Source organism: Myotis lucifugus, unplaced genomic scaffold (assembly GCF_000147115.1).
Source record: "Myotis lucifugus unplaced genomic scaffold, Myoluc2.0 scaffold_43, whole genome shotgun sequence".
In the NCBI taxonomy this organism is placed as follows: Eukaryota; Metazoa; Chordata; class Mammalia; order Chiroptera; family Vespertilionidae; genus Myotis; species Myotis lucifugus.
This window is the reverse complement of record NW_005871091.1, coordinates 680,093-696,957: the sequence shown is the minus strand read 5'-3', so window position 1 is coordinate 696,957 and position 16,865 is coordinate 680,093. Positions and strand designations below refer to the sequence as shown.

Here is a 16,865-nt window from a genome sequence, read left to right as displayed (position 1 = left end):
CTCAAGAGCCATAATTTGGTCACATGGTCACTCCTAGTTGCAAGAAAGGCTGGGAGATGCAATGTTTTTACTGGGCATAGTGCCACCTCTAATAATAGACGTTGGTAAGAAGTGAAGAATGTGTAATGGGTAGGCAAATAGTAGTCTCTCACATAGCAGTTGTCATATAAAGTTAATTTTTTATAGCTATAGCAGCGATTTTCAACCTTTTTCATCCCATGGCACACATAAACTAATAATTAAAACTCTGTGGCATAACAGAAATATATTCTTGTCCATCCAACAACAAAAAGAGGTATAATTCTGATTAATTCACACCGGGCAACTATTGTGTTGACTGTTGTCATTTTTTTATTTGACAATCTAAAGGAAAAGAGGTCAGTGCCCCTAACTAAATAGTCAGGTATTGTATGTTTTAAAAGTTCTTGCAGCACAATGATTAAAAATCAGTGATGTATACTAATTCACTTTTGTAAGCTCCAACTCATCTCATTGGCAAAGAGTTGTGTGGGAATGGTGCAGTAAATGAACCAACAGAGCAAAAAAGGGAAACATAGCATGATCTACACACTCACTCCCCTGCGAGCCCTCATGCAAGGGATTGGTTTGTCTACTGAGGGAAATGTTTCCTGGAATTCTAAGATATGGCCAGCTTCAAAGTGAGGAAAACCCACAGTGTACCTTGGAGCGGTGAGTGTATTAGAAAACTAGCAGGAGGGTTCTGAGACAACTGCCCCCAACCCCAACCTTTCCTTCATGTATATTCTAGGAGAAAGTTTACCTTTGAAGGAGCTATAGGAAAGGGGAAAGCTACTTCCTCTTATGGTTGCAGAATAGATGCAGCAGGTCCAAGCATCATATCCAGAAATAACATCTACAAGAGACAATTCTGTGGTCTTTCTTAAAAGTAAGAAAACTTTTCCCAGCATTTGTCACACTGGATAATATGCCCACTTCTGAACAAGGCATTGACAAGGGGAATGAGATGACATGGGCCAAGATCAGTGATTCTCCATCTTGGCTGAGTATTAGAACTACCTGGGAGTTTACTTCCTATTTAATTAGAATGCCTGGAAGTAAGATCCAGGCATCAGAATTTTTTAAAGATCCCTAAGTGATTCCAATTTGCAAGCAAGGCTGGGTACTTCTGGCCAACACCTTTTTGTGCCCCAACCAACAGCATTCACAATACCTGGAAACTTGTTGGAAATACAGATTCTTCAACTGTATTGTCCAGGACCTAGTGAACCAGAAACTCCAGAGGTCAGGCCCATTAATCCATTTTTTGCAAAGCTCTTCAGATGATTCTGGTACACACTGAAGTTTGAGATCCACTGACCTAGACTAATTAAATGTTATCTGGAGCCGTAGTTATGGTTACCTTTTCTGAAGCATTGATGAACAAAATTAGCAGGGAACCAGAGTTGAAAAGCATGAGCAGACAATCTATAATCTCAGCAATAAGTATTCTCATTCACTTAAAACAAAACTTTTTAGTTTGAATTCAAGTTTACAGAAGAATTGTAATAATTAAAGATTTCGTATATCTTTACCCCAAAGCACCTGTTTTAGCACCCTCTCTCCCTCTACACACACACACACACACTTTTGAGAGTTGGTACATATTCACTTCCTTTTACCCCTTAATATTCATACTAAGAACCCAGACATTCTTTTACATAACCACATTACAGTTATCAAATTTAGGAAATTTATCATTGACACAATATTTTAATTTAGTAAATATTCCAATTTGTTGATTGTGTTAACATACCAATTTTTTTTCTATACAGGATCCAGTACAAGATCATGTGTTGCATTTAATTGTAATGTCTTTTTAGTCTCCTTTAATCTATTGCAGATCCTTAGCCGCTCCTCCTCCTCCTCCTCCTCCTCCTCCTCCTCCTCCTCCTCCTCCTCCTCCTTTTTTAATGATATTGACGTTTGGCTTTCTCGTTCAACTCTGTGATGGTGTAAACAACCAGGACAATTTTGCCCTCCAGGGAACATTTAGAATTTTTGGAGACATTTTTAGTTGTTAAAACTGGAAGGCATGGAGATAGATGATAGTGTTGGTTACACAACAGTGTGAATGTACTCAATGCTACTGAAATATACCCTTACAAATAGTTAAAATGGTAAATTTTATGTTATGTATATTTTACCACCCTGAACAAAGAAAACTAGGAGAGGGGAATAATATCATATAGTGGAGCCCTAGTTGGTTTGGGTTGGTGGATAGAGTGTCGACCTGCAGACCGAAGGGTTCAGTTCCGCTCAAGGGCACATAACTTGGTTGCAGGCTCCTCCCCGGCCCCAGCCCTGGTCAGGGCACGTGCAGAAGGCAACCATTCCATGTGTTCCTCTCACATTAATGTTTCTATCTGTCTTTTCCTTTCTCTCCCACTCTCCCTAAAAATCAATGAAAAAATATCCTCGGATGAGGATTAACAAGGCAAATAAATAAATAAATAAATAAATAAATAAATAAATAAAATAATAGCATATAGTGGATACAGTCCAGGAATGCTGCTAAACACACTACGGTACACTTTTAGACTCCTACAACAAAGAATTATCCAACCCAAAAGGTCAGTAATGGCAAGGTTGAGAGATCTTGGTGTAAATTATTAGCACAATCTTTAGCTAAAGGGTATTAAATGTGTATATCTACTGAGCAAACCCGGAACATATTCTAAGGAAATATAATATGATTAGCAAAGAGTGATATATGCACAAACACTTTTATTGCAATGTTGTTTATCATAAAGATAATTTTAAAATACCTTAAATGTCCATCAAATATGACAATGGTAAAATTAATATGGAGTACATTCCTATAAAAGAAAACTATGCACCTATCGTTAAGATAAACTTTTAGGTGTAAACTTGGGAAGATGTCTGTGAAGCATTGAGTAAAATAAAAGCAGTTCCAAAACAACATAGTATACTAGAGGCCCAGTGTATGAAATTTGTGCACTGAGGTTTCCCCCAGCCCGGCCTGTGCCCTCTCGCAGTCCGGGACCCCTTGAGGGATGTCTGCCTGCAGCTTAGGCCCACTCCATGTGGGGAGCAGGCCTAAGCTGGCAGTTGGACATCCCTCTCGCAGTCCAGGATCCCTCCCTCCTTACCGCTCAGCTCGCTGCTCCTTAGTGCTGCTGTGGAGGTGGGAGAGGCTCCTGCCACTGCTGCTGCGCTCAACAGCCGTGAGTCCAGCTTCTGGCTGAGTAGCGCTCCCCCAGTGGGAGCGCATTGACTACCAGGGGGCAGCTCCTGCATTGAGTCCCCTGGTGGTCAGTGCACATCATAGCCACCAGTTGTTCTGGTCATTCCACCATAACGGTTGCTTAGGCTTTTATTATATAGACTAGAGGCCCAATGCACAAAATTCATGCAAGAGTAGGCCTTCCCCCCATTGCCAGCACCCAGTTCCCTCTGGCACCCAGGACCTGGGCTTCCCTCCGGCCACCGGCAGGCACCTGGAACCTGGGCTTTCCTTTGGCTGCTGGTAGGCACCCAGGACCCAGGCTTCCCTCGCAGCCCTGGCTTCGTCCAGAAGGTTGTCCGGAAGGATGTCCAGTCTAATTAGCACATTATGCTTTTATTATTATAGATATCTCCCCTATGCTTTAAAAATGATCAACATCTATATAAAAATGTCAAAATCTTAAAGGATATATGCCAAACTGTTAACAATGATTAACTCTGAAGGGTAGTATTAGAAACTTCCACTTTCTCTAGATTGTTGGAATGATGTATTACCAGATATATGTAGACATTAAAATACAGCAGTGAGGTTCATATCCAATAGTTAGTTATTAAATAATGACTGGCAATAATTCATTGAGCAACAAAAGGCAAACTAGGAGTCCTATGAGGAAGATTTGGTACATTATCAGAAACAACTGTCATACCCTCTAAATCCCGAGGATTCCCCATTTAAGCTTCTGAACTAGGGTGGGCTGTTTTGTGGATGAAGGAAATGGAAAGTTTTGAGATCCCTGACATTCAAAGCCATTGAAAGCCCCCACCTGCTCTTAGTCACATCCTATTGGCCTCTGACCATTAATTAGTAATTTTATATTTGACTGGAGAGGCCTAAGATATCTTAAAAGGCAAGTTCAAAAATTACAACACACTGAAGCAATGTTTATTTGTTTGAAATATAATTTTATTGATTTCAGAGAGGAGAGAAACATCAATGATGAGAATCACTGATTGGCTGCCTCCTGCATGCCTATCATAGGTGGCATGCTTCATAGGTGGATGCTTAACTACTGAGCCAAGCCAGCTGGGCTAAAGCAATACTTTCCAAAGGGTAGGTTACGATCCATTAATGAGTCATCAAAATAATTTACTAGGTTATGATCAATTTAAAAAGAACAGGATAAGATATAAGAGATTAAAATAGAATAGAAAACTGGATTTTGGGTCTGGATAAAAATTTATTTCCTTATGTGGGTTATGGTCAACAAATGTGAATGTTACTTCATTATACACTTAAAAAGTATATTTTTATACAAGGGGCCAGGGTATGAAGAGTCTTTTTCTTCTACAAGAGTCCTTTTTTGATAATTTAATATTAAAGTTTTCAATGTTTTAACTTTTGATATTTCAATTTAAGTTGGCATTTTCAATTTCCTATGTATCTGAGAATTACTTTTTAATATTGGAGAATTAAACTTAATAGACTTTAGAAGTCACAAAGTGAAGACAAGCTTGACTATTTTATGATAATTTAAATAATATAAAAATGAAGTAGAGTATCATGTACTATTTTAATGATGCAGTTTTAAGGAATGTCAAATGTATACCTCTTTTTATTTCCCCTTTATGGGAGTCCTACAGAGAACCTCATGCTATTTTTGCCTTAATCCAAATCAGGTTATAATTTATCACAATTTTGTTAATTAACATTTTGTGGTATTATATTTTGAATATTTAAATAACAGTGCCATCTGGTGGTTATTTTGAATGTTTTCATTTCTCGGGTGTGCATTTAAAAATGTAATTGCATGTGAATATCCAGTAGCTGGTAACAGATGTTTAACTTTTTGAGGAATTGCAAAGCTGTTTTCCAAAGTGGCTGTGCCATTTTACATCCCCATCAGCCATGTAAGAAGGTTACAGTTTCTCTACATCCTGGCCAACACTTATTTTCCTTTTTTTTCTATTGTAACTATCATACTGGGTGTAAAGTGAAATCTCATTTTGAATTTGATTTGAATTTCCCTAATAATTAATGATGTTGAGCATCTTTTAATGTACTTGCTGGCCATTTGTATGACTTCTTTGGAGAAAGGTCTACTCAGATCCTTTGCTCATTTTTCGATTGGGTTCATCTTTTTGTTGCTGAGTTAAGAGTTCTTTATATATTCTGGATACTAGACTTTATCAGATATTTGATTTGAAAATATTTTCTCCATTCTATACTCACTTTATTGAGTATAGTTTTTTTTTTAATGACAGTCCTTATCAATAATCTTTCTAAAACACTTCATATTTACAACTACAGGCCCAGTGCATGAAATTCGTGCACAGGTAGGGTCCCTAGGCCTGGCCAGTGATCAGGGCTAATCTGTGGGGAGACCCGTGGGTGATTGGGGGGCCCCTGCTGGCACTTGCCTTAGCCAGCCTGGTGCCGCCCAGTTGCCTCCTTCTGTGGGGCGATGGCGGGGGGTGGGGGGTGGGGGGGTCTGCTTGCACCTGCCTTGGCTGGCCTGGGGCCTGCAGTCTGGGGGCAGCTCCTGCGTTGAGCATCTTCCCCCTGGTGGTCAGTGCGTGTCATAGCGACTGGTCGACAGTTGTTTCACCATTTGGTCAATTTGCATATTGGGCTTTTATTATATAGGATATAGGATAGTCTAAAGTACACATTGGCTACTCCTCATTCCTCCCACATAGACAGAGACCTTTGTCTTTTTTGCCCTGCCTGTAGCTCCAGTGACCAGCACATAGCAGGAGCTAATATCTGTTGAATAAGAAAATTCCTCCCGAGCATCTAAACACCATATCATGGATTGTAAATTCAAATGTCTATAGGGGACTGGCAAGTGATATAAATGAGTAAATAGAGCTCTTCAGGGAGTCTTCAGGCTGGTTTCTCTAATTAGTCCCAGAAAGAACTTAATCATCCTGTTCTACCATTTCACAATACAAAGCAATTTCTTCATGTCTACCTAAATATATGCCAGTCTTTAGTTCATTAGGGTAGCTGAGTCATGTCCAAGATGTACTACCAAAAGCAATATTGGATCACAGAATTAACCTTATTGCGTCACTGAGTTTGGAGATTGCCTCGATTAGATATCGGCTAAGAGTAAAAAAATAAGAGTTAACTGAATTCTTTGGTGTGACTATTGCAAAGAGCTCTGATCCAGAAGCTGCCCCCCACCAGTGCCATCTACAGCCCCGCGAGGTCAGACCGGCTTTAGTCCAGATTCCGTGGGAGTCCACATGCGACACTCGCTGGCTTCGGACCTAAAGTATCTGCGAGGAAAATCGTTCCTGAGGGCAGCCTCCGAGGGAGGGTGGGCAGCCGGACAGACGCCCAGGTTTGCACATGGCAGGAGATAAGTCCGAGAGGCAAAGCATTCCCAGGGCAGAATCAAGGTCCTAAAGCTCGACTCAAACGGAGACCCCCGCTGGCAAAGGAACTCAGCCCCGTGACCAGGAGTCCATAATGGGCCGTGAAAAGGCGTACGCAGCAGGTGACGCGCCCAGCGATCTATGCGAGGGCTGGAGACCGATTGTCACTGTAGAGCCCGCGAGAGGGGCGGGGCATGGTGGTCTCCCACGGCGCTTGCGCAGAGAGCGGGTTTCCAGGGCCAGGTAAGGGGAAGTGGTAACCAGCGCCGAGCGCCGGGAGGGCCCACTGCGTGCGCAAGCGCACTCAGCAACGTCCGGCTTCCGGTACCCCGTCCTCGCAGACCTCGGGGCGGGGCCTCGGGGCGGGGTCTGGGGCGGGACTAAATGCGGAGGAAAGGACAGCCTGTCACTACACACTCGCTGCCGTTGCTGTCGCCCCCGATTCCGAACTGCGGCGAAAGTCATGTTACCCAATACCGGGTAAGGGGATGGGGAGCCGCGGGGAAAGACCCGGCCGCGCGGAGTGCGCCTGAGTGGATGGCCCGAGGGCCCCGCGGCGGCCGCGGTGGTGGGAGGGTTTATGAAGCTGCCCGTCGCGCTCCGGAATGCTGGATCGCGCTGGACCCAGTGTTCCTAGAATTGCGATAACGCTTGAAAAGTAACCCAAAGTTGTGTACTTCAGGGTGGCAGCCATATATAAACTTTTTCCGCAGGTAAAGTGTCCTGAGTGGGTTCCCCGCCGCCCGTAGGGCCGGCCCCATCTTGGTTTGAGCAATAGCTGAAGGCATGAAAGTTTTAGGTGAAAGGTCATTGGCACACTTGTGCGCCCAATGCGTTGTTCTCTTGGGCAGAACGCTCAATTCTGGAATAATAAAATAATGGAATATTTAAAAAGTGATTTTCAAATTAGTAACAAATAAAACTAATCTTACAGATATTTTGGTCCGGGGATTTTTTTTTCGCTTTAAAAAGATTTTAATTGTGGTAAAATACACAATAAAATTTGCCATCTTAACCATTTTTAAGTGTGTAGTTCAGTAGTTAGTATATTCAGCCCTAACCGGTTTGGCTCAGTGGATTGATGGTCCCAGCGTGGACTGAAGGATCCAGTTTTCGATTTCATTTAAGGGCTTGTACTTCAGTTGCAAGTTGGGACCCCTGACCTTGTAGGGGCTCGTAGAGGAGGCAACCAATCTGCTTCTTCCTCTGTCTCTACTCCCTTCCACTCTCTCTAAAAATCAATGGAAAAATATCTCGGGTGAGGATTAACAACATCATATACAAAAAGTATATTCATAGTGTTGTGTAACCAATCTTTAGAACTTTTTCAACTTAGAAAACTCAATACCCATTTAAACAACTTCCCCCCTTCCCCAGTGCCTGGCAACCCACTATTCTGCTTTGTTTCTATAAAGTATGGGTGTATTGAGCTAAGTAGCATGTCCATTATGTGATTTGCTTGAAACATGCAAACACATGGCCAAAAGATTTAAACAGCTCAAAAGTGAGTTTTTGTCATCCTTAACTAACAATTCTGTTACCCTCTGGTATTTTCCCAAAAATATTCTGTGCATTTATAAATATACCAGAGACCTGGTGCATGGCGGGGGGTCCCTCAGCCCGGCCTGTGCCCTTTTGCATCCAGGAGCCCTGGGGGGATGTCCCAACTGACAGCTTAGGCCCGCTCCCCACTCCCCCTCCCCCCTTAATCTGGCAGTTGGACATTCTAAGCGCTGCCTTGGAGCCAGGAGAAGCTCCCACCACCACGGGTGCTCACCAGCCATCAGTCCGGCTTCTGGCTGGGCAGCTCCTGCTTTGAGCATCTACCCCCCTGGTGGTCAGTGTGCATCATAGCGACCGGTTGTTCCGCCATTCAGTCGATTTGCATATTACCCTTTTATTATATAGGGTAGGATAGGATTTTGTATATTACCCTAAACACACACACACCACATTTTTAAAAATTATTAAATTTATTGGGTTGACATTGGTTAATAAGATTATACTAGAGGCCCAGTGCATGAAATTCGTGCACTTGGGGGGGGGGGGCCCTCAGCCCGGTCTGCCACCGCCGCTGCGCTTGCCAGCTTTGAGCCAGGCTTCTGGCTGAGTGGCTCCCCCTGTGAGAGTGCACTGACCACCAGGGGGCAGCTCCTGTGTTGAGCTATTGCCCCCTGGTGGTCAGTATGCATCATAGCAACTGGTCACTCCACCATTTGGTCAATTTGCACATTAGCCTTTTATTATATAGGATAAGTTTTAAGTGTACTGTTCTATAATGCATCCTCTGTAGATTGCATTGCATACACAACTTTTAATGGTAGCAAACTCTCTTCTGGGCCTTGCTATTTGTACCTATATGTCTTAGACACACATTTTCAATACATATAACTCTTCTTTCCTTTTTTTAAAAGTATTTTTTTATTGAATTTAGAGAGAGGAATGGAGAGGGAGAGAGAGATAGAAACATCAATGATGAGAGAGAATTGTCAATTGGTTGCCTTCTGCAGGCCCCCCACTGGGGACTGAGCCCACAACCTGGGCATGTGCCCTGACTAGGAATTGAACCATGATCTGGTTTATAGGCCAAATGCTCAACCACTGAGCAACACCAGCCAGACTCTTCTTTCCTTTTCATGGTTACATAGTATTCTATTGATGTACCACAATATATTTAACTAGATCCATCATTGGATATCAGATCATTTCTAGTTTTTTGTTACACCATCTTTGCTATAATGATTATCCACATATTCACCTCTTTGCACATATTTGAGTATATCCACATGAGAAGTTCCTGGAAGTAAGGTTGCTGGATCAAAAAATATATGCACTTTAAATTTTGATAGCTAATACTAATAGCCCTCTAAAAAGGTTGCACGCCGCTGCAAAAGGATGAATGAGATTTTCTAATCCAACACATTGGCAAACGGCAAAATGCTTGATAATAAAAATGTTTGTTTTGATCATAAAAATCTAGAGAAAAAATGGAACCTCATTATAGTAAAAATTTGAATCATGAGTGAGGATGAGGATCTTTGATATGTTTAAAGCAATAGTCCTCAAAAGAGCACTTTTGACCCCCATAGGACATTTGAAAATATCTAGGAACATACATTTATTTATTTATTTATTTATTTATTTATTTATTTATTTTAGAGAGAGAGGAAGGGAGAGAAAGAAATTTTGATCAGCTGCCTCCTGTATGTCCCCCCCCCCCCGATTGAGCCTACAACCTGGGCATGTACCCTGATCAGGAACCAATCTGGTTACCTCCAGGTGCAACCTCCAGGTGCAAGGGACAATGCCCAAACAACTGAGCCACACCGGCCAGGGCTGGGAACATTTTTGATTGCTGGAGTCTAATAGTTGGAGTCCAGGAAGCTGGTAAATACCCTATAATGGACAAGGTAGCCCCCTATAACAAAGAATTATCTAGTTCAAAATGCCAGTAGTACAGAAATTGAGAAATTCTGGTTTAAAGCCATCTTTGTATCTTTTTCTTTGCCTGGCTTACACAATAAAGTTTTTGATTGATCTCTGAGAGCTCTATTTTAAAAAAAAATTGTTCTATGTTATGTATCACAAATATTTTTCTCAGTTAACTGTATCTTGACTTTGATTATGTAATTTATCATGTAGAATATGTTTTTATTGTGTCATAGTTATCAGTCTTTTCTTTTAAGGCTTTTGTGTTTTTGTGCAAACCTATAAGGCCATCTTAAACCAAGATTTGTATTTTTATTTTTTTAATCCCCATCCAAGGATATTTTTCCCATTGATCTTTAGAGACAGAGTGGAAGGAAGGGAGGAGGGGGCGTAAGAGAGACAGACAGAGAGAGAGAGAGAAACATCTATGTGAGAGACACATCAACTGGTTGCCTCTCACACATGCCCCAAAACTGCACCTGAGGTGTGCCCTTGACCAGGAATTGAACCCGAGACCCTTCGGTCCTCACTCTAACCACTAAACAAACCTGCCAGGGCCAAGATTTTTTAAAATTGGGCCCTGGCTAGTGTGGCTCAGTTGGTTGAGTATTGACTCATGCATCAGAGAGGTTGCTGGTTCAATTCTGGTAAGGGCACATGCCCAGGTTGGGGGCTTGATCCCCAGTGGGGCTTATGCAGAAGGCAGGCAATTGATGTTTCTCTCTTATCAATGTTTCTCTCTCTCTCCTTCTCTCCCTTCTTTCTCTCTCTCCCTTCTCTCTCAAATCAATAAAAACATCTTTTAAAAAAGATTTTTTTCATTGGTAAGTATTCACCTAGTATTTTTGTTTTGGGATTTTCTTTGAATCTCAGATTTTTTCATCCTTTTGAGATGAAATGCTATTTTGCATACTATTTTGGCATAGGAATTGAATTAGGAAACCCACTTCATTCTGGTTTAGTTGATTGGCTTTATAGTTGTCCCAGCACCATTGACTGACTAGTGATCTTTTCCTTCCTGTTAGAAATCCCACCTCTATCATATATTGAACTAGAGGCCCAGTGCAAGAATTCGTGCACCAGTGGGGTCCCTCGGCCTGGCCTGCGGGATTGGGCCGAAACTGGCTCTACGACATCCCCTGAGTGGTCCCGGATTGTGAGACGGCACAGGCCAGGCCGAGGGACCCCACCGGTGCACGATCGGGGTCAGGCGCGGGAGGTTGGCCAGTCAGGAGGGACAGCGGGAGGGCTCCAGGATATGTCCGGCCCGTCTGGCTCAGTCCCAATCGGCCGGACCCCAGCAGCAAGCTAACCTACCAGTCGGAGCATCTGCCCCCTGGTGGTCGGTGAACATCATAGCGAGCGCTTGAGTGGCCTTAGCATATCATTAGCATATTACACTTTGATTGGTTGACCTGACAACCGGACAATTAGCATATTAAGCTTTTATTATATAGGATTCTTGTATGTAGAGGGGTTGATTCTTGACTTTTTAATTCTATTACTTAGTCTGTCTTTCCAAGTACCAGTACAAGCTATTTTAAATACTCTAGTTTTCTAAAATGTTTTAATATTGAGAAGGCTAGTTCCTGCTTCATTTGGATTCTTTTTCAGAATTTTCCTGGTTATTCTTGAATGCTTATTTTTCCAAATGAACTTTAAAATAGTTTGTATAGTTTTTTTAAAGTGATTTTCTTTTTTAAAATAGCCTGGCCGGCGTGGCTCAGTGGTTGGATCTCGACCTATAAACCAGGAGGTCAGGGTTTGATTCCCAGACATAGCACATGCCCGGGTTGTGGGCTCAATCTCCAGTGTGAGGCCTGCAGGGAGCAGCCAATCGATGCTTCTCTCTCATCATGATGTTTCTATCTCTCTCTCCCTCCCCCTTCCTCTCTCAAATCAATAAAAATATGTTTTAAAAACATAATAAAGTAGTTTAAAAATTTATCACCTTTATTCTGATTTTCAGGTACCAGAAAATTTTGGTTAATTGTAGTATAGGTTATCTCTACATTAGTAAGTTTTAGCCAACTATGTACTGAGGAATTTGGGGTCTTTCCTTCTTTCCTTTCTTCTTTTCGTCCTTCTATCTATGTACTGAGGATCCCTCCCTCCTCCCAGTTCTAATGTTTTAGAGATGGAGGAGTTCCTTAGCAGTACAGACCCAGGGTTCAGGTTAAGATGAGCGGCTGCCTTTGCCTTTCTTTCAGCCATGCCTGAGACCCTGAATGAGGAGAAAGATGTCCTTTATCCTACTGGGAATCAAGCCAGCTAGATTGGAGGCAAAGAAATAAGGCTTTATGAAGCAATATGAGACAGGAAATAGTTATAAAACTCTGAATATGAGTAGATACTGAATAATATAGAGGAATTATTATGAATATTCTTAGTTGTAATAAGGACATTGCTATGTAAAAGTTAAAGATGAATATTTACATGTGAAATTTTATGACCTCTGATATGTGCTTTCTGATAATCACTCAAAATGTTGATATTTATTGAATTGTTAAATAAACAAGGGAGCTTATACTATTTTCTATATTTTTGAATATATTTGAAAGTTCCATAATAAAAATAAAATAATGGTCCTTAAGTGTCTTTGTACTGATTGTATATTAGTTGCAAGGGAAAGAAATGTAATTATACAGTGGATAAATCTGGTAATATCATAATTGGATGATCAAAATTAATATTTCCAGTAAGTACAGATGGACATCATGTGCTTCCAGGTGTGATACACTGTGGACATAATATTTTATATTCTGGCTGGAAATAACCTGAATCTAATCATAAGGACACATCAGTTGAATCCAAAGTAAGAAGCATTCATTTTAAAAAATAAGTGGCATTATATTCTTCAAAAAGTCAATATCATAAAAGACAAGAGAGGTTGCAAAAATGTTCTAGTTTAAAGAAGACTAAAGAGATATGACAACTAAATGCACTATCTGATCTTAAACTAGATTATGTACTGGAGGGCAAAAGTTACTCTAAAGCAGCGGTCGCCAAACAGTGGTCCATGAGGTCCGAAAGGTTGGTGACCGCTGCTCTAAAGGGTATTATTGGTCCGGCCAGCGTGGCTCAGTGGTTGAATGTTGACCTATGAACCAGGAGGTCATGGTTCAATTCCCTGTCAGGGCACATGCCTGGGTTGTGGGCTTGATCCCCAGTAGGGGGCTGCAGGAGGCAGCTGATCTATGATTCTCATCATCATTGATGTTTCTCTCTCCCTCTCTCTTCCTCTTTCTGAAATCAATAAAAATATATATTTTTTTAAAAGGATATTATTGCATCAATTGACAAAATTAAAATATTGGCAGTATATTAGATAAAAGTAGTTATTGTATCAATGTAATATTTACTGAAGTTGATAACTCCACAGTGGTTATGTAAAATAACAGGCCATGACATATTCAACTTGCATTTAAGTAGTTAAAAAAAAAAGATACATGGAAAGAGAAAGGGGAGAGAGAGAATGAGCATAAATGCTAAAGCAGTAGGGCAAAATGTTAACAATATATGAATCTGGGCAAAGGATATATGTGTATTCTTTGTACAGTTCTTATTCTTGCAATTTTTCTTAGAAATTATTTACAAATAAAAAGTTAAAAACAGTAATGTACCTGGAAATAAAGCCAACAGAAGATTTATAATACCTTTCTGTAGAAAATGATACAATTTATTGAAAGATACTAAATAAGTCTTAAATAGAGAGTGATACCATGTTCATGGATTGGAGCACTCAGAATAATAAAGATGTCTGTTCCTTCCAAATTTAATTTTAGGCTTAGTACAATTTCTATCAAAATGCCAACTGATTTTACTTATGCAGTTAGCTAAGCTGATTCTGAAATATATGTGGAAAAGCTGAAGGTTCAAGGATAGCCAAGAAACTCTTGAAGAAGAACAAATTGGAAGTATTAGAATTATCAGTTATCAGGACTGATAAAGCTATTATAGTTAAGACACTGCAATTTTTGTAGGTCAATGGAACAGAAAAGAACTCCTAGAAAGAGATCTACTTATTTATGGAGACTTGATCTTTATTTTGTTGTTGTTATTAAGCCTCACGTGAGGATTTTTCCATCGACTTTTTTTTTAGAGAGAGTGGAAGGGAGGGGGAGAGAAAGAAACATCTATGTGAGAGAGACACATTGGTTCGTTGTGTCTCACACCTGCCCTGACTAGTGCCTGGATAGAGCCTGCAACCCCAACAGAGGTACGTGCCCTTGACTGGAATCAAACCCAGGACCCTTCAGTCCAAGGGCAGATGCTCTATCCACTGACCCAAACTGGCTAGGGCAGGAGACTCAGGCTTGAACAAGGTTGGCATCAAATATCTGTGGGAAAGATGGGCTTTTCAGACTTTGGCAGTTGGTTATTCATATGGGAAGAAGTATAATTGGATCCCTACCTCAATTCATATACAAAAATTCTGGGTAGATTAAAGAGAACAATTAACAGATAAACCAATGATGTATTATTATTCACAGATCTTTGGGTTGAGTGGTTCTTCTGCTCTCCATACTGGAAGTTGAGATCATTCATATGGCTGCATGTAGCTGGGTCCTTGGCTGAGGCTGAACTGTCCTAAATGGCCTCACCCTGCAGATCCTCTCAAATGGTCTCTCATTATTTAGTAATCTGTCCTTGTTCTTTGCAGCATGACATTTGGCTTTTGAGAGAGAGAAAGTGGAAGCTGCGAGTCATCTATAGCCTAGGCCAGTGGTCGGCAAACCGTGGCTCTCGAGCCACATGCGGCTCTTTGGCCCCTTGAGTGTGGCTCTTCCACAAAATACCACGTGCGGGCGGGCACATACAGTGCGATTGAAACTTCGTGGCCCATGCGCAGAAGTCGGTTTTCAGAAAGGAGATAGATGAAACAAGTATACAAGACGAGTGTGGATGGGAGAGTTGGAAGGGGTCAACCTCAGCAAATATACCTCAATCAGATTGAGGACGTTTTTAGCAAAGGCCAGCTTAAGAGTACCCTAATTAAGTTAATAACAATGTACCTACCTATATAGTTTAAGTTTAAAAAATTTGGCTCTCAAAAGAAATTTCAATCGTTGTACTGTTGATATTTGGCTCTGTTGACTAATGAGCTTGCTGACCACTGGCCTCAGGCTTAAAAAGATTATAAGGCTAACCCAGACTCAAGGGAAGGGGGAAATATGCTCCTTTTGAGGGAAGGAATGCCAAAGGAATTGTAGCCATGTTTAATCTACAACAATGTCCTATAATTTAGCCGTTTCACCAGTAAATATATATGCCTTAGACAAACTCTTGCACATGTGACTGGAAGAAATGTACAAGAATAGTTATAGCAGCATTGTTCATAATACAAAAAAGAAACACCAAAACACCTGGAAACCACCCCCAACATCCATAAACAGTAGAATGAATAAATACTTTATAGTATATTTATATATGGAATATTATATATTCATTTTAAAAATTATTTTGGCCCTAGCTGGTTTGGCTCAGTGGATAGAGCATCAGCCTGCAGACCAAAGGGTCCCAGGTTTGATTCCAGTCAAGGGCACGTACCTTGGTTGCAGGCTCCTCCCTGGCCTGGGCCCTGGTCAGGGCTCGTGCAGGAGGTAACCAATTGATATGTTTCTCACATTGATGTTTCTCTCTGTCTTTCCCTTTCTCTTCCACTCTCCCTAAAAATCAATGGAAAAATATCCTCAGCTGAGGATTAACAAAACAAAAAAAATTAAAAAGAAAGTGGCGTTTTTTAAAAAAACAAATAAATAAAAAATTAATTCTTCTTGGAAAGAAGCAAATCTTAGAATAACATTTATTATATGAATCTATTATATAAAATTCAAAGTTAGGCAAAAAATAAATAGTGTATTGTCTAGACTGGTTAGGCAAAACTTTTTCTGTAAAGGCCATATAGTAAATATTTTAGGCTTTGTGGGAAAGAGGCAAAATTGGAGCCATTATGTAGGTATAAGATGTATATATATCATGAGAAAACCAATTTCCGTAATATTTTTTATTGGTGAAATTCAAAATAATTGAGTACTGTTTTTTGTAATACAGATTCTACTAATGAGAGGAATAAAACTCTTTTTGGAGAGGAGAGTGTAGTAGGTTCCGAGGACTGCCATAACAAAGTACTCTGAGTGGCTTAAAACAGAAATGAATTCACTCACAATTCTGGAGGCCAGAAGTCTGAAATCAAAGAATCAGCAGGGCCCTGAATCCTCTGAAATTTTGGATAGAATCCTTCCTTGCCTTTTCCTAGTTGCTGGCAATCCTTGGCATTCTTAGCTTGCAGCTGTCATCACATGATACTCTTCCTGTGTCTATCTACATAATTTCCCCTCCTCTTTTAAAGACACCAGTCATGCCCTGCTGGTGTGGCTAAGTGGTTAAAATGTCGATCCGCACACAGAAGGGTCATGAATTTGATTCCTAATCAAGGGCACATACCTGGGTTGCAGGTTTAGTCCCCAGCCCCAGTTGAAGCACATGTGAGAGGCAACCAATCAATATGTCTCTCTGACATCAATGTTTCTCTCTCTCTCTTTCTCTTTCTCTCCTTGCCTCCCTCCACCCTCCCTCCCTTTCACTCTCTCTAAAAAAATATCCTCAGGTGAGGATTAAAAAAAAAGGCACCAGTCATATTGGACGAAGGGACTACCCTATTTTAATATGATCTCATCCATACTAATTACATCTATAAAGGATTATATCTGGGCAAAGGATATATGTGTATTCTTTAAAGGATACAAATGTATTACATCAAATAATTCTGACATATTGGAGGTTAGGACTTGAACATATCCTTTTGATAGATACAATTCAATCCATAACAGAGAGATAATGTTTTA

General features: G+C 40.8%; 1 protein-coding gene across 1 annotated transcript in view; it reads left to right on the top strand.

Moving 5' to 3' along the window:
* Positions 1 to 6,950: 6,950 nt before the first annotated feature.
* HSDL2 (hydroxysteroid dehydrogenase like 2) overlaps positions 6,951 to 16,865 on the top strand; it is a 44,170-nt gene continuing 34,255 nt past the window's right edge. Inside the window, exon 1 of the mRNA XM_006088017.3 lies at positions 6,951 to 7,068. Coding sequence (XP_006088079.1) covers positions 7,052 to 7,068 — 17 coding nt within the window. The 5' untranslated portion in view covers positions 6,951 to 7,051. The remainder of the gene's footprint in view (positions 7,069 to 16,865) is intronic.